The sequence below is a fragment of the Argentina silus genome, assembly GCF_951799395.1.
Source record: "Argentina silus genome assembly, chromosome: 3".
NCBI lineage: Eukaryota > Metazoa > Chordata > Actinopteri > Argentiniformes > Argentinidae > Argentina > Argentina silus.
Window position 1 is genome coordinate 16,675,377 of NC_139657.1, and position 26,440 is coordinate 16,701,816.

The 26,440-nt window shown below is 44.1% G+C and overlaps 1 protein-coding gene across 5 annotated transcripts; it reads left to right on the forward strand.

The window, feature by feature from the left end:
* The first annotated feature begins 1,077 nt into the window (after positions 1–1,077).
* LOC310801783 (A-kinase anchoring protein 13) lies at positions 1,078–26,440 on the forward strand. 5 transcript variants are annotated; one of them, XM_083665921.1, is made up of 28 exons: positions 1,078–1,222; positions 1,996–2,052; positions 2,609–2,668; positions 3,846–4,032; positions 4,557–4,662; positions 7,325–7,367; positions 7,620–7,731; positions 9,913–10,075; positions 13,204–13,271; positions 13,665–13,728; positions 14,000–14,153; positions 14,402–14,517; positions 14,800–14,946; positions 15,281–15,534; positions 16,265–16,390; positions 16,614–16,731; positions 16,942–17,193; positions 17,312–17,388; positions 17,905–18,086; positions 18,390–18,472; positions 18,575–18,763; positions 19,704–19,868; positions 20,182–20,252; positions 20,906–20,950; positions 22,037–22,087; positions 22,206–22,673; positions 23,154–23,490; positions 23,652–26,440. In XM_083665921.1, exons 1-28 carry the CDS (start codon positions 1,209–1,211, stop codon positions 23,708–23,710), a joined length of 3,768 nt encoding a protein of 1,255 aa, XP_083522047.1. In that variant the 5' UTR covers positions 1,078–1,208; the 3' UTR covers positions 23,711–26,440. The 5 variants fall into 5 exon arrangements, with proteins under 5 accessions (XP_083522047.1, XP_083522048.1, XP_083522049.1 ...); XM_083665922.1 differs by having other exon boundaries at positions 22,040–22,087; XM_083665923.1 differs by having other exon boundaries at positions 13,671–13,728.

The window sequence follows — 26,440 nt, forward strand, 5'->3', positions numbered from 1 at the left end:
GTGTGTGGGTGCGTGTGTGTGTGGGTGCGTGTGTGTGTGGGTGGGTGCGTGTGTGGGTGCGTGTGTGGGTGCATGTATTTGTTAGCTGCTCTGCTCTCCTGGGTGAGATCAGTCTGAGTCATTTGTTCTGAAAGTGTATTTTCCATGATGCCCTGGCCCTAGCCTGCTTCTCATAAAGAGAGCTGCATGGTTATTATACTCTGAGCCAGTGTGTTAGCTCTGTTAGCTCAATCTGCGCTAGCCCCAGCACTCCCCCCACCCCCGCCTCTCCCCGGCCCGCCCAGCCCTGGCACTGCTGAGCTGAGCTGCCTGGAGAATGTGAGAGCTAATGATACACTCCTAATGGAAATCATCATCTTCTCCCGCAGCACAGCATGCTACCATCTGTGTGTATGTGTGTGTGTGTGTGTGTGTGTGTGTGTGTGTGTGTGTGTGTGTGTGTATATGCGTGTGTGTGTGTGTGTGTGTGTGCGCGCTCTTATGTAACCTTAACAAGGCTGGAAAGAACTCTCTCTCAGCATGGCTCCAACTGCCTTACCGCCCTGCCCCTCGAGCAACAGTGAAAGTCCTCCAAACTACTGAATGTACATGCTGCTTATCCAAATGTGTTAACCTAGATATGCTATTGCAGACGCATTGCCTTGTTCCTCTTGGAGTATAATGGTGAATGGCACTGTTGGCGCTGTTACACCACAATGCTATTGAATTGACTGTGGCTTCAGTGTTAAACATGTTTTTTTTTTGTGCTACGTTAAACATGTGACTTTATTTGGTACCATAACTTCAGTGGGTAACGGGGCCTCTCTGTCCCCCAGGGAGAGGAGTCTGTGACTGGGTGGGGAGACAGCAGCAGTGTGGCTGGGCCAGGTGACAGCACCAGTGGGGTGTCCTGCTCTGCGTCCTGCTCCTCCATAGACAACGTCACCAGCCTGGGTTCCCCCAGTGCCACCTCCCAGAGCAGTGTGGGTACTCCTCCTGGGGGGAGCAGCACTGGAGTCAGGGGCAGCTGGAGCTCCGCAGACGCCTGGCAGGCCACAGTACCAGGGGGAGGAGGAGGAGGAGGAGGAGGAGGAGAAGAGGAGGAGAGAAAGGATAAACTGACGGAGGTGCCTGTGTGTTCTGCTATCCTGCGGTCTTCTATACGATCTCTCTCTCCATTCAGACGTCATAGCTGGGGTCCTGGGAAGAACCCTGCAGGAGAGACAGACATGAGCCAGCGCAGGTGAGACACACACACACACACGCACACACGCACACATAGATAAAGACACATAGTATCTGCCATGGCCTTAGTGTTTTATCTCCTGCAGTACACAGTTCACTGAGGACACAGGAGTACCCTGGGAAGTAGAGACTGGGTCCCCATGGGATGATCCTCTTTAGCTCAGACACTTTTTGTTACTGTATCAGTGAGACACTGTTTGTTTCTGTGTGTGTGTGAGTGTGTGTGTACATGCGTGCATGTGTGCGTGCATGCGTGCGTGTGTGTGTGTTTACGTGTGTGTGTGTGTATATGTGTTTCTCGAAAGGTCTGTGTGCTGTACAGTAAGCCTCAAGGCTCCTCTCTGTAACTTGACATTATGGGAAAGGCCCTTTGGAGGTCAATTAACTTTGACCTTTGACCTGTAAGAACAGCTGTGTGAGCTGAGCTGTGGGAGAAGCACTGTACTGTACCATCACTCCATTGACATCATTTTACTCACAGCTTCAGTCTAAAGGGTCTGTTTCCTGTATACAGACTAAGCCATGTCCCGGACTAAACTGACCTTTCAGTTGAGTCTGCTTCCTTTTTGCCTTTTAGTCTAGGAGTTGGCTTAATCTTGCTCTGGGAAATTAGACATAACTTCCATTGTACTATGATTCATGTTGGCAGCAATTCATCCTCATTCATTAACACTCAATTTATCATGTACTGTCAGTTTTCACATCTCTCTCAGTCCATCCCTCTTTTTCTCTCATCTGATCATTCTTTCTCCATCCATCCCTTCTTTTCAGTACATTGAAAAGCCAAGTGGAAGGCAAGCCTGGGAAGCCAACCTTTCATAGAAGAAGGTACCTCTACCGCACTGCTGTGTCTCAATGTTTCCATCCTGATTCACACACACACACACACACACACACACACACACACACACACACACACACACACACACACACACACACACATCGTAGTGTACCAAGCTGGGCTTTGATTAAAGGAAGAAATGTATAAAATGTTCAACTTTAACCTCTGTTGGAGGAAAAGGACACTATGTGCCGTAGGCTATGGAAAAGTCATTTCAAAAAGTCATGTCAAATTCTGTCTGGGGAGAGAGTGGAAAGCACAACAGTTTTGTTTTACCTCACTTTGATATATGGAGCAAACCACTCCAATGGAAAAAGCCTTCATCATCAACTCACCACTATTACCATTTACCATATGACCATCACACCTTTAACATTTAGTAACGTCACGTCTGCTCTTCTACCTGTCCTCCCTTGTTCACCCAACCCTCCTCTCCCGATCCACCCATATCTCCCACACTCTCCTCTCCTCCCTTTATCCGTCTCCTCTCTCCCTCTCTCCCTCTCTCCATCCATCTCCATCCCTCTCTCCCGTCCCTGCTAGTATGAGTTGGTGTCCCTCCCATGTCCCCCATCCTGACCCGGAACAGATGGATAGCAGAAGGTATGACATCACTGTGGGTGAACTAAACACCTATGGGGAGACAAAACCAAGATGGAGAGGTTGCACTGTAGGATGGATGAGAAAGAAGATGACAGATATATGAATATCTGCATGTCTTCTGCTTTGTGCACGTCTTTGTCTCTCGGTGTGAGCGGTGTGAGCTCTCCCTCTCTCTCTCTCTCTCTCTCTGCCTCTGTTTGTCTGTCTGTCTGTTTGTCTCTCTCTCTCTCTCTCTCTCTCTCTCTCTCTCTCTCTCTCTGCCTCTGTTTGTCTGTCTGTCTGTTTGTCTGTCTCTCTCTCTCTCTCTCTCTCTCTCTCTCTCTCCCCCTCTCTTTTTCTTTATCACTTTTGTGATCAGCTGGTCAGCTGTGGTAGCATTGTCACTTTTGTCTGTCTCTCTGACAGAGTAGGAAGCAGACAGAATAGACAGAGAGTACATGAAACATCTTTAACAGGTAACAGTGTTTCTTTATACAGCTGTACTGCTGTAAGACTACCTGCTAAAGCTTAGAATGGCCAATATAGTCATTATCATCAGTGAGCCAGACAGGTGAGGATGTCCTTTGCTCATGCACACAAGTTTTAATGCTGATGACTTACTGTATACATTCATAGATTAATCATACTGTATCTTCTCAGGTTAGTTATCTGTTATAACAATATTCATTTAATTGTACGGTTGTCTGAAATGTGCCTTGGCTAAAGTGTTTTTTGGCGACGTGGAGTATGGCTAAACCTGAGAGTAAAGCAGGAATTAAAAAGAAAATGTTTTGTTTTTGCAATTGGTTCACCCATTGTTAGCAGTCTTTTTGTCTTGCTTGTGCCGGTTTCCCTGCAGTCCCTCTCTGCATGTTTGATAGATTTCAGTGAATATTATGGAGGTTATATACTGTATAAAGAAACAGAGTTAGTGTGATGTGCATGTCATCTCCCCACTGCGCTGCTGCAGCGATCTAATGTTACTGCTTGTGTTCAGTATGTGTTGATGAGTTCCCTGTCTGTGGTTTAAACTTTAGAGCTCTCTTATTATGTCTGTGTGTCTATTGTACTCACATAAATTACCGTGACGAATGTACTACCTGAAACATCAGCAGAGTGTTATTGCCTGTGGCTTACACTGTTGCTGTAGTGTTATTTCCTGTACATGACACTGTTGTTGTTGTTGTTGTATCTGCAGCTATAGTCTGGATGGGCTGGCAGTGGAGGGGGCCAGTGGGGAGAACACCAGCCCCAGCATAGGGACCTCCTCGCGGGAAGGTGGGCGTGTGGTTCGCCTGGAGAGTGAGGAGAGAGGATCCCTGGTCTCTCTGACAGAGGAGGAACAGGAGTCTGACCTGGGAGACTGTAGCAGTCTTGACAGCCAGGTAACTAACACACACACGCTTGCACGCACAAACACAAACATGCACCATAGGCCAATTTGATTCAGCAAATAGGAGCAAGAGCAGAGCAAAAAATACCTCACAACTCAGAATACTCTACAGCATTGATTTTAACAATGGTTCTGAGATAATTCAATCAGAGTTTTTGTAAACAGTCTGAAAATGCATTGCATATCATGGGAACATTAAAACTCCCATTGGATTATTTTTCATTGCATCTGTTAGAAATATTACGATTTTATCATATTTGCACATGCACATTTGGGCCCCATGTACAAACACGCACACACACACACACACACACACACACACACACACACACCATGATCGATACTCCCTGACCAGACACATTGTTTCACACAATAGACATCGTGTCTTCATTGAGTTCAATGCTGTCACTGTTTTATTTCTGGAATAACTGTAGTTTTAGCTTTTACAGACTTGACTCAAGTGATCCATGTTTTCTTTTCTCTCATACCTCTCCATGCCCTCTCTGTCTCTTTCAGAAGTCAGGCAGATCAGTCCTGGTGACCAGACACAGCTGCCCCTCCATGCCTGTGCCCCTCACCAAGTCAGTGTCCATGATGGCCATCAGTCAGAGGGACCTAGACGGTGAGTCTCACATAAACACTGTCCTGTCTGGGTCATTTCCTAGACCAGTGTTTCTCAACCTTTTCTATGTCCCAGGTGGTTTGTTCATGCTCTCTTTCTCCATCCCTTCAGGGGTTAACTGGGTCTTCTCGCACTGGTTGTGTGGTAAAGGTTAGGGTTAGACCTCCCGGGTCTTGGTCTCTAGGTTCCCTGTCCCTTGTTACGGGGTTCATTCTCTCACTAAAAAGGGAATACGGTCACCCACCCTAGGCTCTTGTGCTTTTTGTAAATGTAGTGATTTGATATGATTTGTTTTGTGTCCTTGGGTGGGATGTAACCTCAGTGAACGGACAACCTCGAGCCAAGAGGCGCATCTCCTTCTCCTTCAGCATCTCTCCGATCCTCCCCAAATCTAAAACCATCTTTTCAATTGGCTCCTCCTCCAGCGATGAGGAGGAGGTAGTGAGTAAGTACGCACCCAGAATGCACTGGGTGGCCCCTCCCCCTTCCAGCCCCTGCTTCCCGTGCAGTGTGCCTCATCGTTTGTTCTGACCTTGTCACTAAACGGACGTCACCTCCCTCTAAATCAACCCTCATACTCTTATCTGTCTTCTCCAATACTTCCCTCAACATTGGAAAGGGCCTCTGAGATTGTCAGGAAAATCTGTTTCATTTCTTTAGATATCAATCAGTAAATATCTCTTATTTCAAACAAACGCCTCAAACTTCTGTTTCTACAATTTCCCTGCAGTTACTGATACAGAGGGTGATATAGGTGAACGAGTGATCAGATAGACATTTTTTATTGTGCTATAGTGAAAATTTAAGCAAATTAGGTACCAAAGTGTCTGTTAGCATTAACCTGTGGACTAGTCATATCTGTATTACTGACTATTGCCTACTTTATCTATTTTACAGACATGTCTCTACCCATGTAGAGTACAGTCCAAAAAACCTTGGCTGCCATGAAAAAGACTGATCAAATTGGAAAAGATTGTCAGAGATTTTTCCCCTTTCATTCAATTAAAAATGTCACATTTTCCGCCAGTACATTCACTTCTCCTCGATGTTCATGAGCAGTTCTCAAGGACAATTCACTCTGCGTACATGGTATTTTATTCTCATGATCTCAGCTTTGTCTTTCTGCACTGTATCTACAGTACACTGTCAGAACCCTAGCAACCGAGCTTTTCAAAGACGGTAGTCAGCATAGTGGAGGGAACTCAGCCGTCCATTCAGTCAGACATCTGGAATCATCATCTCTTTCTGTCTCTTTCTGCCCTTATTGAATATCTGCTGGAGCCTCCTATAAACCTGATGTCTAGTTCCCATTATTGGTGTCTAAGTGAGTCTGAAGTATAAGAATCACTCTTCTGTTCTCAGAGGTTTCCCCAGGTCCAGAGTAGTCCCCTTCTCCTATTGTATTTGACAGGCCTGTCATTTCTATTAGTCCTTTCCTGTGAGTTTTCCACATATTTCTTTCTTTCGTTCTTTTCTTTCCATCAGTTCTATTTATTCCCCCTCTCCTATCCTCTTCCATTTTTTGAAATCCACATAAACACTTTTCAAAGTGTTCCGTCCGGGCTTCGCAGCTGCTAAAAAGGATAGAGTTTCCTTTCAGAACATTTCACTGCTGCTGATCTCGCCCTCCTCTGAGTCTCGTAAGAGAGGCTTGTATATTATTTTGGGGAGAATGATAGGAAGAAAGAAAGAAGGAAAGAAAGAAAGAAAGAAAGAGAGAAAGAAAGAAAGAAAATCCCCTGGCTGGCTGGCTGGCTGTGTTACTAAGGCTGACGTTTCAGAGCTAAAAGAGACAAGGCTTTCTTTGGGCTGGCGTGTCAGATCTAGCAGCTTAAGAGCTGTAAGAGATTTTGCATGGCCGTTCTGGATATTTCTCTCTGTGTTTGTCATGTGATGTGGTTATATTCAGCTTTGCTGGAGATAGAACCATGTCTGTGCTTCAATGTGTCTTGTCTGACGACCAGTAAATCTCTTTAGTATGGCTGTCCCTTCAGTAAATGTATGCTGTCAAAGAGACTAAATTAAATGTTTAAAACCTTTGTGATGCTGCTATATCTAAAGGTCCCTTTTCGATCTGGGTCAGAAAAGTATTTGATCTTATTCTATTTATTCAAATACATGTGGCGCGCTTGCTTTAGCTTGCCTGACATGCCAGACGAGAGAGATTTGCACTATTGGGACTACTCTATGGGATATACATTGGACCGGGCAAGCTGAATCAAGCACACCTCCAGCATTTGAGAGAGAATCAAATGCTACTGTATTTCTCCCCAGGTCTTGTCCATTTGTGTATGTGTCTGGTCTCTATTTAATTGGCTGCAGCCTCCTTAACCTGATTGTCATGCGTGTTAGTTCTCCTACCAGGTTCCCACTGTCTCCATAGGATGTGATGATGACCATGTATATATGTTACTGTATATGCTCTATCCTCTGCTTGGAAGTGGCTTGACATTATTATGTGATATTGTATGTAGATGTGTACAATGCCAGTCTTTACAATGGTTATGTCTGGATGTCTGAGAAAGGACTGTTTTTATTAGAGGAAATCCTAGCCAGTCATTAATCTTACATTATTTCAACATGCTCTATCGCTCAACCATATCATAAACACTGCTGTCCCATTGGTCCAGCTCATCACCCCGTCTCTCTGTTTCTACTGCAGGAGTGGGATCCTTCTCCAGTACCTCTGGGTCACTAGAGTACAGGTAAGATGCAAGACTTTAGTTTAGATACTATTTTAGTGTTAATATATTACACTGTTCATACCAGTATATGCACAGTGTAGTTTTGCAAGTATTTGCACAGTAATTGCTCCCTATTTTACTGTTGAAATATTGGGTAAGGGTCATGATGAGATGATGGCTAGTCGGTAGGCGTACAGTGTAGCAATGCATGAGACTTGTAACAATGTAATACCATAACAATAACATGACTGTAACGTTGATGTCTGTGTTCAGTATCTCTGAGGAGGACCCTGGGCCCCTGCGGAGTGACACGGAGGGCAGGGCAGGGACCAAGGTCAGCAGGACCTTCAGTTACCTCAAGAGCAAGATGAGCAAGAAGAGCAAGGTGGGTTCCTGTCTTCCTCTCCTCCTCAGCTTCTTCCTCCTCCCCTCTCCTACTTTCAAGACCCCACTACTTTTCACTTGGACTCTAACAGCAGCATTGTTAACCCTCTTGTTGTTTTGACTGTATACATGTATCTGTCGGTATGGAATTGAACAGATTATTGATACCGTAGGTAAAAAGGTTCCTCATTACAGCTCTATGTATTCATGCACAGTACTTATTCAGGTTGAGAAGTCATCGTTTCAGTCCTTATGTGGCTTTTGAGTGTTTGATCACTTTTCGATGAGATACGTTCCGTGACCCTTCTCTCTGTATCCTGTGTGTGGTAATCAGATCAAACATGACACTGGGAGCCTACACAGCAGGAAGCACTGTATCAGCACATACCGTACTGTCGAGCGCTGTGTACACACTGTGTAGCATATAGGGTGTGCAACAGTGCGAAGCGCCGTGTTTGCAAACTGTAGGAAGTGAAACAGGAAACAGACACATTCTGTGATTAGTTTCACACAGCCAGTCTTTAGTATGGTATCACTGCCTCTATGAAAACAAGCCACCAAATAACATCATACCTCTAGATAACTGTCTAGAAATAATAAAAAAAGAAATGATAAAGATAACAGGAAGGTCATGGCCATGTACTGTATGAAGACAGTTCTCATTTAACATTAAACTTTTATTCAAAACGACTTACAGTATACAGATCTGACTAAGATCGAGGGGTATGGCTACATTATATAGTGTGTGGATTAGAAAATAAAGTCCTAAATAAAGAATTACCTTTGCGAACTATGCATATGTTGAAGAACATGCCTATAGAATAAAAAACAAGAGGCTGAATCCACAGCATAGGCACACAGACAGGGATTCAAATCCAACTTTGGCTTTGAAAAGACATTGCTTTGAAAATACATTGTCTAAATTGAAGGCTAAATCGTGAGAGTAGCAGGGATTGTGACAGAGAGGTGAGGCAAGAAGCTGCTGTGTCTTTAAGTAAGGCTACTGGTGTGTAACAGACACAGAAACACAGAACCACAGTTCATCTCAGCCCTACATGCTAGCTAGCTCACTTCCTCCTTTTGCACTGGTACACTGGCGTCATGGGAACAGCAGGGTTCCGTCTGTAGAAGCTGCCAATGGTTCCAGACCTTGCAAAGAGACAGACAAACAGACTGATTTAACAGAGAGACAGACAGACAAGTGTGAGTGACTGAGTGACAGACAGATAGACTTACAGTCTTGACAGACAGACATACTTGACATTGACAGACAGACCAGCAGACTGACCTGACGACAGACAGAGAGACAGACTTTCAGACAGACAAACTGTGTGTGATGCTGTGCAGACGTCTCCTGGCGCAAGGGCGCTCCCTGAAGCTGAGGTGCGAGTCAGGACATAATGAGGTACAGTAGGGGATCATCTTGGTCATTATGGGCTTTGTGTGAGAGACTGGGAGCGCTTAGTCACCACTGCTGTGTCTGTGTCAAAGGTTTTTGTTCTCAATTCTCACTTCTGTAACTGCGGGTCTTCATTTGATGTATCTCTGTATACTGTACACTGTATACTGTACTCCTGGTTTTGCTCCATCACATTTTTATGGTCCGGGCTTGCGTTATTGGCAGACATTGACTTCTGTTTAGACAAGAAAGTGCTTCAACTAACTGTGCTTTAGCCACATTGTTTAGGTTTGACTAATGCCTCTGGTCTCACCACAGATGACCATATATTGCCTACACGGAATAGTATTAGGGTTGAGTCAGAATTAGGGTATTTTGATAGCTTTACTGTACTCATTCTAAATGTGTCTGCGATTATATTGATATATTACCATACTGTGTGTTGCCGAGTACTCAAACCGTTATTCGGTCATCATTCAATCATTTGTAGATATTATCCGTAATTGGAGAGGATTCATTTCTATCTCAAAATAATGACTCCATTGGCCAGTTTAGCTGTCTGTAAATGGTAGATGTGTGCGATGTGCCTTCTGCTATTTGTGAGGAGGAACAGTGATCATTTCAGCACTATGCAACTTATTATCCAGTGATTTACAGGATCTTCATATCATAGTTGTCGTGACAATCTTACTATGGAGCGCTCACAGACAGTTCCACGGTGCATCGACTCAGAAAAGCATGGACATGATGGCAAGTTGTTTTTCTCTCTTTGGTCCTATGCAGGAGAAAGACAAAGAGAAGGGTCGTGAGAAGGAGAGAGATCCCAAGGAGAAGGAGAAGAAGACTCTGAATGGACATCTCTTCAGCTCCGTCAACTCAGCACCCTCCACAACATGCCAACAATGCAACAAACCCGTCAACACTAAAGAAGCCTTCCTCTGCACCAGTAAGACAAAACATCTATCGAAACCACTTCCTCTTCCTCCTCCACTCCCTTCTCTCCCTCCTCCTCCTACTCCACTTCCTCCTCTTTTTCATCCTCCTCTTCATCTTCATTCCTTCTCTTCATCCTCCTCCTCCACCTCCTCCTCTTCTTCTTCCTCCTCCCCCTCCTCTGTTTCACCCCCCCCCCCCCCCACCCACCCCTCTATCAGCCAGCACAAGTCAACTCTGTGGTTCCATTACTTACTCATCTACTTTTCCAGAGAAAGGGACTTCTCACTAGCTTATTACCATTTACCAGAACTCTTATCTATCAGTGTCATGATTACATTCTCCTACTGCTGATTTGGACTATTATACAGTCAGTTATTACCTCTGATACTATGCTGTATCTAGAAGTCAGTTAGACCCATGGCTAGAACTTGTATAGCACCTTTTGTCATGTATTTATCTAGTAATAGTTAAAAAGATGTGGACTGGTTATCTTTATGCTCATTAACACTATTCACACTTTAAAGTAGAGTCAGAGGTTCTCGCTGAGAAAGTCAGACTAAGCAGAAAGCAGGAAATTCGACGAGGCTAGGTCCTGTCTGAGGAGACCTAAAGAGGATGTTGAGATGTTGTCTATTTTGGGGATGACAGAAGTGGATGTATTGAAAATTCACTGTCACAATGACTACTATGCACTTTCCCCATGCCATGTGAGCTACAAGCATTAGAGCAGCAGTACTATCAGGACCTCAAGCAAAAAGAAATGGAATATTTCGGCACACTGCTATACTGTACATGCTCCCAAGTGCATGTTCATTAAAGAACCTTTGGAACTTTAGATACTCTAAACCCTTCTCGGGAGTGCTGTTTTGAGGTGGGATGGGCTGGGTCCCAATGACAAGGGAGCAGAATGGGGGGATTAGAGGGAGTAGGCGGAAGGGAGAAGTGGCCTTCTGCCCAGCCAGCCCCCTCAGTTGAGTCTTTCACAGGGTTGCATCACCCTGCCTGCCTCTGGCCTCTGCTCTGGCCCCTGACTGACGCAGCTGCTAGACGTCAGCTGTTACACCATTGTCACTGCACCATTACTGCACCATTACTGCTCTATAACTGCTCTATTACTGCTGTTAATGGACAGCATTTCATTCACTCGCTGACACTTCTCTCCCCCCCCCCTCTCTATCTTTCTCTTTTTTTATTTCCTTCACTGGCAGAGGATGTGCTGTTGGCCATATTTGGGTTTCCGTGGTTCATTTCTCAAAAGTGACTTTCAGTCAAAAGTGACTTGGTTTCAGTCACACACACTGTTTCACAGTATTGAAGCTTGTAAATAGATGACGGGCTGGAGAGAGAGATTCTGATTAGGCCCCTTTCTCCTGTCCCAATTCTTTTTATAGTAGCCCCTACGTGTGACATCATTAGAAATAGATAAGAATCCATGTTGTGGATCAGATAGCAAATTAAAACTATGCTTGTAGATTGATGTCGTTTGCCAATCAGCCAGGGGTTATGCTGTAATATAGATTGAGTGTACAACAGTGTCTACTGATGATCTACTGTGCACCCCCTCTCTGTTCACACACACACGCACGCACGCACGCACGCATGCACGCACACACACACACACACACACACACACACACACACACACACACACACACACACACACAGGTTTGTGTGTGGTCCTGCACAGTCCCTGCCCAGTGTTTTAGACAATCAGAGGTGGGGAGAGTGCAACAGACTGCCCATTGTTGTCTTTCTCCCCTGAAGTGTTTCGTGTTGGTGTTGTTATGATGGGCTTGACTGGGTCTGCAGAGGAACTGTTTAAATGTCAGTTGTTACTCTAGCCCTATGTTCTGCAATGATTTCTATGTTAGCCTTTGTGTAGCTGCCTTGATGTTTTTACATCAACAGTGTTTTATAACCCTCCGGAACCCTTTACCTTTCCCTGGGTGTGTCTGCAAACAGTATAACAGCTAACAGTCAACAAGTTTGTAGAGTGGTCATAGGGAAAACTAGGACTGAAGTCAAATACTCTTACATATTATACTAACTACTTTTATTGATTTTGTTTCAGAAACCAGGCAGAGAAAGACACTATACAGAAACATAAATGCTATTTCTATATTTTTTTAAACGCATATTATGGCAATTGACAGTAGATTTAGTTCATGTACAGTGCCTTCAGAAAGTATTTACCCCTTCACTTTTTCCACATTTTGTTGTGTTATAAAGTCAATTTAAAATGGATTAAATTAAAATAATTTGCCATCAATCCACACACTACCCATCGACACAATACCCCAGAATGACAAACCGAAAACATGTTTTTTTAAATTTCAGTAAATTTATTAGAATTTAAATACAGAAATACCTCATCTACATAAGTATTCAGACCCTTTGCTATGACACTCTTAAAATTAGCTAAAATGCAAAAATGTCATCAACAAATCACTCAATAAGTTGAATTGAGTCCATCTTAATGCAAGGATAATAGTTCATGTAATTTTGGATTTAATATCTTTGTTTTTATAGGGTCTCTGATTTGCATAGGAATCAATTACTTATATACATGAGGTATTCTGTATTTCAATTTTAATAAATGTACTGAAATTTCGAAAAACCTATTTTTGCTTTGTCATTCTGGGGTATTATGTGTGGATTGATGGCAAATTCTTTGAATTTAATCCATTTTAAATTGAGTCTATAACACAACAATGTGGAAAAAGTGAAGGGGTCTGAATACTTTCCGAAGGCACTATAATTTGGATTCACACAATTCTCTCAGGGTACAGATCTGAGTTTCCTCTTGTTGCATGTTTTCATCTGTTGAGGGCGGATCAAAGGATCAGTATTGGTCTGATATGAGTCACCTCCTAGCTAGCAGGTTGTTTTATTCTCTTGTGGTTTCACTTGTGTGACTTTGAAGTGATATTATATACACTCCCAGTACTGCTGTCACGTGACAAGGAAGAGGAAAAGGGTGTGTTTTTGTTTTTTCAATTTCATGCTGGCACCTCAGCAGTTCTTTTCTACTGTTAGAATCTGAATCTCAGCTTTTTTTCAGGTGAGCTGCACTGGGTTTTTTGCAGTGTTTATGATTGATTTTTTTCACCAAATATTTTTCTTTCCTGATGTTTTCAGACTGCAATGCGCATGTCCATAAGGGCTGTAGAGAGAGTTTGCCTGTGTGCGTCAAGGTCAAAATGAAGGTAAGTTTGGCTCTGCACTTTCAGCTAGCGCACACACACACACACACACACACACACACACACACACACACACACACACACACACACACACACACACACACACACATATGTCTGTCAACAGGATTGTGTGTGATCAGTCTCTGTCTAAAGTGAGAATGCGTGGCAATCCCCTCCTGTATTCAAGAGGAGTTTCCACTGTGTTTGTCAGCAGCAGCAGTGTGTTAGTGTGTGTGTGTGTGTGTGTGTGTGTGTGTGTGTGTGTGTGTGTGTGTTTGTGTTTGTGTTTGTATTTGTGTGTGTTTGTGTGTGTGTGTGTTTGTATTTGTGTGTGTGTGTGTAATGTCAGTGATGTGTTTGCTGTATTTTAAGAGATGTTTCCACTGTGTGTGTCAGCTGCAGAAGCAGCAGGCAGTGCCAGATGGGGTGTCCATCTCCGGGGTCACTTTGAGAAGCAAATGTAAGATGACATACTTAGTTGTCCTGTTTCCACCTGCTCCCTCTTTGCCCTCTGATCTAAACTCTGTCTCTGACTGTTATGCAAATGATTTCGTTTCGACACATATTTACACCTCTAATCCTTTGTATACACTGTACTGAATGTTCTCTTTGAATGTATTTAATTGTTTATATGCATGTACATATGAACTATCTGTGTACTCACAAGCAATGATGTGGATTGTATTAGAGGTAATTCTTTAAGCTAACTTAGGTTATGTGTGTGTGATCAGCTACATCCTTGCCATTGTCATCACGGGACCGGCCCTGGTCCACCTGCTCTCCTGACGACCAGGTTGTGGTGGCCACGCCACGTAGGAATCCCAGCATCCTCTCCTTCAACCACAGCAACCTGTCTAAGAGCATCTCCATCAGCAATATCGCAGGGTGAACACCAACACCACTTACATACACTACACCAGCCACACCTATTCTTTTGTGTAAAGAATAGATGGAAGAAGGGGCTGGTATCCCAAATCCTGGACTAAATCCCTCTGTCAATGGAGACTTCAATGAAGATACTTTGTTGTCTAGGATTAGATTTAATCTAGGTCCGGGAAACCAGCACTGTTAGTCACTGTCTCACTGATGTCTACTCCTTCCTCTCTTCTCCTCCACCCTATCTGTCCATCCAGGCCAGTGTTTGAGGAGGTGCAGGGTCTGAAAGGACTGAAGTACCTGTCTCAGTCTACAGACTCCTTACACAAGACCAGCAAGGTCAATGAATCCACTGAGTCTCTGACAGATGAAGGTAAGCCTAACAAAGACAGTCTTCTCTGCTTCTCTTTGTGCCATGTTTCAGGCACCTCCCAAGGAATGACAGGACTCATACTGCAGATAGAAAACTTAGTAAAACTTACAGTATACACATCTTCTCACACGTTTATAGCTGTTGTCTCTTTAATGCTAGCACCGGCATGTGAATTGGCCCTTGTTTACATCGTGCGTAAAAGAAAATTAGTTCTCAATAACTTCCCGGACTAAGTAAAGGTTAAATAAACATTTGTTCTTTGTGCATATTTGTGTCTCTCAGGCACGGAGATGATGGACAGCCAGTTGATGGGGGAGTTTGAGGCGGAAGCGAAGGAGCTGGAAGCAGACTCCTGGAGCTTTACTGTGGACAAGAAGTATGTCAAGCAGCTGAAGAAGGAACTGGTCAAGAGACAAGACGTCATCTATGGTAGGAGGGTGGCTCCCACTATCACACACAAACCATCACTAGTTCTACAAGTCTTTTGTCTCAGTCAAGCCATTGATTTGATTTCATTATTGAGTATTATGGATTAGGAGGGTCTTACTCACCACAAATAGAATAGGATGGAGTTGTTGATTTAGGTCTAGCACTATACCAACTCCCCATGCCTCTCTGGATGTGGCTTTATTTTGAGGTAAAAAGTTACTTTTACATAGATGACAGCAGGGCCCAGTGGATGGCAAATGTAAGTCTTACAATTACCCTCCCTCTAACCCGTTGCCTCCCTTTTTCCGCCCTCCCCTCCCCTCTCCTCCTCCAGAGTTGTTCCAGACAGAGATGCACCACGTACGGACCCTGCGGATCATGGCGGAGGTATACAGTAAGGGTCTACAGAAGGAGCTGCAGATGGAGGGTCATATCGTAGAGAGAGTATTCCCAATGCTGGAGGAACTCCTAGACCTGCACACACAGTTCTTCACACACCTCCTGGAGCGAAAGAGGGAGTCCGTCATTGAGGGGCGGGACGACGGCAGCTTCCTCATCCGCCAGATAGGAGATGTCCTCCTCACACAGGTTAGCATTATTACTCAGATGTACCAGAGAAGGTATATACAAGAGAACTCCCACAAAACATAATATTTTGTACCAGCAGGGGGTGCTAAATAGAGTAAAGGCAAATACATTGGCTCCAATGGAGATTTTTTTTTTAAAAAGGGCTTTCGAAAATTATTTGAGATATTAAAAGACAATCTGACTTATTTCCAAGGACAGTATTGTCATTCTTACAGTATTCTGTTTAGTCAGGAATGTTTGAAAGGGCTGTGCTATCTGCCTCACTCGCTAGCATAGCGCTAGCAGGAGGTTTTACAATCAAAAATGTAGTCTTACGTACATACGAAAGTCTGTTAGTATGACATTGTCTATATTTCATTATCAGTGGAAATAAATGTAGGACAATTAAAGATCAGGCAAGGCACACCGTTTTTGAATACATTTTGGATATCGATTTTTAGCTCTTTGCTTCAAGCTGCATTACTTCAGTGTTAACTGTCCTTACTGAGGTGTGCCCTCTGCTGCCACTGCCGTAGGAACTGCACATTTTACTCACTTAAATGGGAAAGACAGGGAGTGGAAGGGCTGTGGACGTACATACATGTTAATGGATTTGATCTATTGTGCCTTTACGACAGGTGCTCATAGCACTTCCCATTGTCTGAGGGTGACTCAGCTCATCCACCACATTATGTTGAGAGAGCACTGGGGTAATGTTGTTTACTAGGCTAACCTGTTAGTGTGTCCTTAGTTCTCAGGTTCCAATGCAGATCGCATGAGGAAGGTCTATGGGAAATTCTGCAGCCGCCACAACGAGGCGGTCAACTTTTATAAAGAGCTTCACACCAAAGACAAGCGCTTCCAAGCCTTCATCAAAGTAAGAACTCTTTGTTATGCAAGACGCTGTACTGTTTCTCTATAGGTCATGATTTTTCCATGATGGTCTTTCATGATGTCATGATCTTTCCACTATAAGCAGTGCGAGGTCTCACTTATTTCACCAGGTGCTGCCTTGCGTATAAGAACACATGTATCTGCTTCACTCTGAGTGAAGACATTGCATGAAACAGTGTTTGAATTGTATGCACCTGTGTTTCCAGAAAAAGATGAGCAGTACAATCGTCCGGAGACTAGGCATCCCAGAGTGTATATTACTAGTCACCCAGCGTATAACCAAGTACCCAGTGTTATTACAGAGGATACTACAACACACCAAAGGTAAGATCGCCTCAAGTATTTTTTTTCACTGTTCAATACAATGCAATACAATACAATGGCATACAGTCCTATGCAACACACACACAACACAACACATACCATGAATAAATAACTATTTAGTATTGCGACGAGTGGAGTTATGCTCTCTATGCTCTCAGCATTATGCTCTCTGTCTGTAAATGACACGGCCCTTATTCCCCCTGTGTGTAGACAACGAGGAGGACCACGAGGACGTGAGCCGAGCTCTGAGGCAGGTGAAGGAGGTGATCGCGGCCGTGGACAGTAAGGTGAACGAACACGATAAGAAGCGACGTCTGAAAGACGTGTACAGTCGGACGGACAGCAAGTCCATCATGAGGATGAAGAGCGGACAGATGTTCGCCAGAGAAGACCTGGTGAGAGGGAGGAGGCTGCTGCATGACGGACCGCTGCAGCTGAAGAACTCTGCCGGAAGGCTTAAGGGTAATGGAACAGACTATTTTTTTTTATCAATCTGTGTCTCTCTTTTTCTTTCTCTAAGTATCTCTTCTTTTTTTTTCTTCTCCTGATCCCGACTGACGTTCCCCCCCCCTCCCCCCAGATGTCCAGGCCATGCTGCTCTCTGACGTGTTCATCTTCCTCCAAGAGAAAGACCAGAAATATGTCTTTGCTTCACTGGTATGTTTATGTTTCTCCCATTGTCCTCTGCTGTATAAACTGTGGAGAACGTTGCCCTCTTTTTGTCAGTTTACTTTGAGGCTGGCTAGCTTTGCTGTTACAACACCAGTCCGGCCTGTCTGTGTTGTTTCAGCTGTGTTGTGTAACACCGTGCCATGCAAAGGCCGTTGCTCAGTCGTTGCTTGTTTTGAAGGAAACTGTTACACTGGCATGACAAGAACTCTTGGCAGATTCCAGTCTAGTTTTTTAAGTTTTTTAATAAGACTCTTATTTCCAGTTGGCTTTCTAGTCACATGGAAATATGAAAGAAACCTTGCAAATCTAGTATTTTCTCCTCTCTACACACATTGGATTTTCATATACAGTAGTGGCTATGTAAGAAACCTTGCAAATCTAGTGTTTTCTTGTCTGTAGACGCATTGCATTTCCACATAGCAACTATGTTAGAAACCTTGCAAATCTACGTTTTTTTTCCTCAACCCCTTCCTCACCTCCCTAACCGCCCCTCCCCTTTAGGACCAGCGCTCCACGGTCATCTCCCTCCAGAAGCTAATCGTGCGGGAGGTGGCCAATGAGGAGCGGGGCCTATTCCTGATCACGGCGGGGATCGAGAAGCCAGAGATGGTGGAGGTCCATGCCAGCACCAAGGACGAACGCAACACCTGGATGCAGCTCATACAAGACGCCATGCACTCCATGTGAGTCACTGGGAGAGGAGCACAAACATGTGGTGTATTCATTGTTTTCAATAGTATATAGATGAAGGGAGAGTACTGTACTTGCTTTGTACCAGGGCTTTTCTATTCTAGTCCTTGTAGGGTCAAGGATTCCTCTCTTCACTAAATGCCATGTACTGTATGTACAGTAACTGTACTCTGTACTGTAACCAATCTGACAGGAGAAGGTGCATCTGCAGCCTAAATGAAATGATTAATGGTGTTGCTGATGATGATGATGATGATGATGATGATGGTGGTGGTGGTGGTCTTGACTATCCATAGAGAGAAGGAGGATGATGAGGGAATCCCCAGTGAGACAGAGGAGGACAGGAGACTACAGGAGACCAAGGCCAGGGAGATGAGAGGTAAATATCGCTCTATTACATATTCACTTTATCGAATGGAACCTGTGTGTGTGTGTTCTTGTTGAACACCTGTGTTTGTGTGTGTGTGTTCCCTCCTCTCAGACCTGCTGAGGAAGAAGGACGAGCAGATCGTGTCTCTGCTGGAGGAGAAGGTGCTTCTATTCAGGGACATGTGTGAGTGCGCCCCCGCCGAGGAACCCAACCCACCAATCAGAACCAGGATGCTGTTCAGGGCCACCCCTGATGACGTCACCAAGGGAGAGCCAATCATTAAGGATGCCCTGAGGGAAGGTATGTGGGGGGCCTAGAGACAGTGCACAGATGATACTCAGAGGCCAATCAGTGGTCTCAGATTGCATTACCTCAACAAATTAGCCAATCAGTGATTTCCATGAAGACACAGAACCAATGAGTGAATTACCTGAGGAAATGGAAAGTTATGGAAGGACCTTGATTTAGTTCTCCTGGTGCACTAGATGGATGGGATTTGCACACTGTCAACCATTCCATTGGTCAAGTGCAAGTGCAAACACTGCCCACCCGATGCGCCAGACAAGCTAAATCCAATGCACTTCCTATCCTATCTGCCAGAAAACCCTTTGCCTACACAAGACAGAGTGATGAATTGTCCTTGTCATTGTTATTTAGTATAGAGCTAACAGTGCTTTCATTCTGTAGACCGGGATGGAATCAATGCATAAGCGTGATTCTGCACTGCAGAATGAAAACAAATGGATTAATGCAGCAGTCTGAGTAATGATTCAGTTATTGATCTTTTACTCCTTCATTCCTGGTTCCCATAGTAACCTAGTTCATGTATGTCTATACTGGTTGCTGCAGAGTTATTTTGTTGTGTGTGTGTGTGTGTGTGTGTGTGTGTGTGTGTGTGTGTGTGTGTGTGTGTGTGTGTGTGTGTGTGTGTGTGTGTGTGTGTGTGTGTGTAAGAGAGGGGGAGACACAAAGAGAGGGAGACACAGAGAAAGGGCGAGGAGAGAAAGATTGACCAGGCAGTGGTCAAGTGGCCTTGCAAACTGAATTGTATCTGTTATCTTGTGTGTGTGTGTGTGTGTGTGTGTGTGTGTGTGTGTGTGAGAGAGAGAGAGAGAGAGAGAGGGAGACACAGAGACAGAGTCATGTGGACTTATAAACTGAGTTGTATCTGATCTTGAGTGCAGGACAGCTCCCTTGGTCTTAGTGTCTAAGTGTGTATGCTTCTCTCTGTATGTTCTAGTGGAAACCCTTCATGTCCTGGTTAATGGCAGTCTGGGAGGGGCCGTGGGCCAGCAGGTGTGCAGTACCCAGGAGCCACCAGGGGGCGGTGTGGGGCCGGTGTGTCTGCCACGCCGCGCGGAGACCTTCGGAGGCTTCGACAGCCACCAGATGAACATCTCCAAGAGTAAGACCACCTTCCACTCTTTCCACCCTCAAGGGGTCAATCACCAGAGGGCTGCAGTGGATGCATGTTTCTGCTCCAACCCAGCACTAACATACCTGATCTTACTAAGCGAGGTATTGATTCTAATCAACTAACCATGATTAGTGGATGGAGCATAAACATTCCATTACATTCCACTGTCCCACAAGGATGTGAGTTTTAGACCACTGCTGTACAGTGTAGCAATGTGCCCTATGATGATCTGCACCAGTATGATTGAATGTCTCCTGTGGAAATGGATGATAATGAGGCCAATGATTCTATCTTGTTCCAGACGGAGAGAAAGAAGAGGGGGATGACTCATTAGACCTTCGCAGGACTGAGTCAGACAGCGTGTTAAAGAAGGTAATTAATGGACCTGCTGGACTGTGTGTGTGTGTGTGTGTGTGTGTGTGTGTGTGTGTGTGTGTGTGTGTGTGTGTGTGTGTGTGTGTGTGTGTGTGTGTGTGTGTGTGTGTGTGTGTGTGTGTGTATTCGTGTACATATTGCTTGTGTGTGTCAACACAACAAAGACATAAAAGAGATTGAAATGCTTATAATGAAGGCCAGTTTATACACACACACACACACACACACACACACACACACACACAGACACACACACACACACACACACACACACACACACACACATACCTTATATAACTCCGAGCTGCTCTCCTTTACTCTCACACACCATCAGGAGGGAATTTAAAATTAGCTGTATCTCAGTATCCACCAACCTATTACAGACATTAGCCAGGCCCGAGGGGCCAGGGCTGAGCTACACCTATCAGACATTAGCCAGGCCCGAGGGGCCAGGGCTGAGCTAAGTAAAGGCTCAGTAAAAATGCTCTATTAGGCATGGCTGGACCCTTGGACTGTATGTGAGCCCTGTGGTCCAAATGTCTTTAACCTCCCCTGCTCAGGCTTGCATGCAGGTGGGATCAGGCTGCAGCTCTTAGGGCCCAATTAACATCTGCACTAATACAATCAGTAACACTGCTTGTCTTCCACAGGGGGGCAACGCCAACCTGATGCTGCTGCTCAAGAGGAACAGTGAGGTAGTTGTCCCACACTATAAATATACCGTGATAAACCATGATATATACAGTACAGTGCCCTTGACTTGACAGGTGTTTCTGGTAAGTCAAGTGTGTTCCGTCACATCATTTGTGCAGGCATAAGATAGCTGTCAATGTCTAGTACTGATTCTAGGCTTGGAGTTTGCTATTGGTGTCTGTCAACATGAGGATCAATGAAAGTCAAGGAAGTCATTATTAGGCTGAAAAATCTGGAAAAAATAGAAACATTTAAAAATAAGCCAAAATCTTAGGCTTGCCAAAATCAACAGTTTGGAACATATTTAAAAAGCAAAAAAAAAAGAACTGCTGAGCTCAGCTATCGCAAACAGGCTGGTAGGACAAGGAAGACATCCACAGTGGATGACCAAAGAATCCCCACCATAATTAAGAAACATGCAGGGGTGTTAAGTTTGGGCATGTATAGCTGCCACTAGAACTGACCAACTTAATTGATTATTGTAAATGCTGACAGCAGCAGCAGAAGGTATTCTGAAGTGTGCAAGCAAATGCCCCCAAATTCAGAGACAAAAAGTAGAAAGATCTGGAAAGACTGGCCAAGTCAATCTTCGATTTAAATCCAAGTCAATATGCATTTAATTCCCTGATGATGAACATTTTAGAAGATGGCTGCAGTACAGGCCTGGCAGAGTATCACCAGAGAAGATACCCACCGTCTGGTGGGGTCAGTGGGTCGCAAACTTCAGGCAGTTATTGCATGCAAAGGATTGTTGACTAAACACTAAACATGAGTGCTTATTTTGGATATTTGATAAATCTGTCCCATTACTTTTGGGTACCCTGAAATAGAGAGACTATGCATAAAAAGTGATGTAAGTGTTGAAAAAATAAACCAATATGTACACAAATACCATAAAATAAAAGCTGAGAATGTCTACTATTATAGTAATTCCAAACTTGTCGAATGTAGAGCCGAAAGAAGAAAACATGCTTCACCGTCCCATTACTTACGCAGGGCACTGTATATAGATAAACCATGTCATTCATGCATAGAGTCTAGTCTTTCATCATTGTCATGGGTTCCTCTGCTCTCCTCTTGTCTTGTAGCAGGTGCTCCATAGTGTCACTCATCTCCACGGCCTGCTCAACACACTGAAGGTACAGTTTGTGTTCTTCTCCTTGTACTACCTTCGGCTCACATCATTGTTATGTGAATTGCAGTATGTATAAACACAGTTATACTGTATCTACATAACTACATTCTGTGCATCTCCAGGCGGTGGTAGTCCAACAAGACACATTCATCGAGGACCAGCGGCATGCGCTGAGCGACCGCCCCGCCTCGCGCCACTCCTCCATCTCCTCCCTCTCCTCTTCCTCTTCCTCCCGTCCCAACTCCTTGATCGAGCAGGAGAAGCAGCGCAGCCTGGAGAAGCAGAGGCAGGAGGCAGCCAACCTCCAGAAGCAGCAAGCAGCGCACGCCGAGGAGAGGAGGAGGAGGGAGAGGGAGTGGGAGGTGAGGGAGGGTGGACTGTCGGAGCGGGAGGAGCAGGTGAAGGAGCAAGAGGAGGATGGCGGGAGGAGGCGCAGGCAGCTGGAAGAGGAGAGGGAGGAGCTTCAGAGGAGAAAAGAGGAGTATCAGAGAGATCTGGAGAGGCTGAGGGACGCCCAGAGGAAGCTGGACAGAGACAGGGAGGGGCTACGCAGAGAGGCGGAGCTGGTGGAGCAGTTGAAGAAAGCAGAGGTGAGATGGACCAATAGGCTTAGTTCTTATACAGTCATGTTCTTTGGTCTAAATGTGTTATGTGTCTGGACTGGACTGGGCTCCTGGTTTATGTGTGTGGTCTGAATGGGGTTTAGAGTAGAGTAGAAGATTCATTTCTGTTGTAACAGATTTTCATACAGTGATTTATGTGAGTCTTTTGTCCATTTCTTCAGGTTGTTGTGCTCCAGAGGTTATGTAACTCTTAAATAAGAAGATTTAACCACAATGGAATTTTCATGGTTTATGTGACCACCTACCTTACCTATCCCTCGTAACTCTTACTTCTTACAGTAATAGTTTTTATATATAACCTCCACCTCAGCTCTGGTGAGATAGTAGTCCTAAAGCTCTATAACTCTATAATCCAAAAGTAGTGTAAGATTCAATTAATAAGAAGGTTTAAATGTTTAACTTGCTGTAAAGCCTAACGCTGTCTCTCATGTACGGTTGTGTTTGCAGGCAGAGCAGTTGAAGAGGACCCAGCGGACCCCCTCCACCACCTCAGATGACTCTTTGAGGTTCCAGAGCTCCGGCTCGCTGGATAAAGACCCAGGGGAGGCGGAGCTCCTGTCCTCCTCCCCCGTCACCAAAGAACCCTTCCTGAGGATGGGCTCCAAGAGAAAGGGCAAGAACCTGAGCCTCAACCCCTTCTCCTCCTCCAACTCCGGGTCTGGGTCCAAGGCCCAGGGTGGTGAGGCCCCGAACCAGATCCCTAACCGCCTGCTCCAGCTGGCCAAGACCAAGGACAAGAAGGACAAGAAAAAGAAGAAGGGGAAAGGACAGAACACACAGCCAGGTTATTGTAATGATAATAATAGAAAACTTTAGCATCTGTGGTATACAAATAATAGATAGTGGTAGAGCTTTCAGTGAATAAAGTTTTATGAATTAAATTGAGCAAAGACACTTTACTTGTTGGTTTCCCTAATGTGTATGTCCATCTCTTCTCCACCACAGATCCCCAGAACACCGGGGTGTCCGAGCCTCAGGCTGATGGAGAAATCTTCTTCTGCTGATCCCTGTGTCCTTCACTATCCCACAATGCCCCACACCCACAGCACCATGGCAACTGCATAAGCTGACTGCAATACCCTGGAGGGATGTGGCCAGACTTGAGCCCTACTGACATGCCCATAGACCTTGAGAGGGGTGGGGCACGGACAGGAAGCTCAACTAGATCACTTCCTGTGACACCGTTTAGGATTACCCATGACACAATGCAGACACTCTGTCGCCACTCTGAAGGCTTTGGGTGTGACTGTTTGATGATGATAATTAGGGTTTGCTGCAAATCTGCTGTGGCTTGAAACTCATGCATTCATGGGTTGGTTTCCTTAGAGAGTGTTCAGATAGGATTTGGACAGCGTCAGGGAATATACCATGATTAGGAGAGTTTGATCATTCATGAAGTATACAGTAGCTAACATCCGTTTCTCTGTGAAGGGAAGACTAAACAGATTAAGTGCAGACGTGGAGACTATCACAGAATTTTCTGCATTTCCCAACATTGAAGTATATGCTAAGTAAGCATTAATGCACAACAAGACATTAATGCATCAACACCCGATATCCCGCCTACTCCTGGCAGTTGTGACAGCCGGAAGTGTGGTATAGTCCATAATGATGTCAAACGAGAGCATACACTTTATCTAACAACTCAGAGTAAAGCTTTTACAAAGGTGTTTCTTGTCAAGGTATTGCGTGATGCTTTACCCTACCCATGATGAACTAGAGCCTAATTCCCCCCTTCAACCTTTCACAAGATGTTTCAGAGCAGGGCGGAAGCAGTCTGCAGTACAAGGTTAGGGCTGAGGACCAGCGCAGACATGACTTAACGATGAGAAGCCAAACAGACATGACTAACAGATGAGTCAGAGCAACAACAGAGCAGGATGAATGAGTCTGGAGGAAGCAGAGACAAGCCAAGCCAAAGAAAGAGAAAGAGGAGCTTGTTGTGGAGGAGAAGAGAAAGAGGAGCTTGTTGTGGAGGAGAAGAGAAGGATGAGCATCTCAGAGAGACGGATGAGTGAGTAAGAGGAAGAGAGCAAGAGAGAGAGAGAGTCCTTGTAAAAGAGGGAGCAAAATACAAAGAAATAGCTTCAGTTGTTGTGTTGCTTTTGCCCTCTATTGTCCACTTTACAATTGAATGTAAAATTGAATGAAAAGTGTTGATGTCACAGTTACAGAGCAGACTTACAGTAATGTTGGGTTGAACATTTGCGGTACTTTGTATCCCCCCCCCTCTCTGCACAACTTGATTACACAATTTGTGAACCATTCTATTTGTCAATCACTGCAATGCAATAGGAGCACGGTGTGATGGCGACAAGCACTTTATAGAAAACTCACTCTGTTACAAGTGGAGATGACTTTCTGCTTTCAAATGAGTGACAATCAATTTATTGACCCAGACTGAGTTACATTTGTGAGGATATAGTTTCACAAATTGATAATACAGAAACTCCCTATCGGAATGTTTTTTTTAGTTTTTTTTATTGTATTATTCAATACTGATATTGGGGAAAAAATCAATTAACCCATTCCCTTATTTCATCTCCCATTGGATTTCCATTGAGCTATTTACCTGCAGGTCAGGCTGTCCTCTTATAACTAATACCAGACAACACTTTTACTTTGGACAAATCTCTCCATTTCCCACTATTTTCCATGATTCAATCTGCTCCAGTATTGATAGGCTGTGCCATAAGCTCTCTTATGCCTCTCAAATGGGCCAGAATAATTAATGTTCCTGGATTTTATTCATTGATTTTTCCTCTCCTCCATACTCCAGGCTCTGGGGTTTTGATTGATATAACTGTAGCTGCAGAAAGACTAATATTTCTGCTGCGTCATTTCTCTTTTCTGCTGATGAGCAGAATTTAAACCCTGTCTCCTGACTCTGTCTGTAAAACTGAAATATGGTGCTAATCACTCTGTCTGTTACAGGGCTTTGATTTTACATGCCTTTGACTGTATTTGCCTTGTTTTGACCATCAGATGGTGCTGTGGCAACTTTCTAATTTTTCTATTAACCATTTCTGCGGGATATGTCTTGATCTTACTAACATTTTTCCTTTGGTCATATATATGCAAAATAAATCACCACATGAATTTGATGGTGGTATATGGCCTTAAACTTAAATATGAAAGCATAGGGAGAACATTGGCATTTGGATTGGTTCATTCACTCTTTGCCTTATAGACACAAGATATCCCACTTTTGAAAGGAGTAACCCACCTGGACTCAACCCTTTACCACTTTGATATTCATCAGATGTCTGCTAATAGTTTTCCAAAACATAAACTGTCAGTTCTAGTAGCTCTGTAATATTGTTGTACATGTATGCATTGTGGCTATGATTGCAAAGATAGAGGAGACCATTATGCTCAAATTAAAATGCACTAGAATATTAACCAGCGGTTGTGAGGAGTTGGAATGGGTTTTACAGTAATACTGTATACCAGCGCTTTTAAAGTAATATGTTGTGTTTGTACTAAGAAGGTACATTATTATTTCCTTGCTGAATTTCATGTAAAAAGAAAAAAGGGCAAAGCAACAATTATGTAAATATGTGTCATGTACAAATTTAACTTTTAAAGTATTGATTGTGGATTTTTTTTTTGGGATCGATTTAAGCTTTTTATAATGAGGCTTTATTTATCAGTGTCCTCCCTGTTTTGGAGGTATAAAAATGTAAATTCATTTTTTTCTCTTTAATAAATAACTATTATTGTTCGTCAACTGA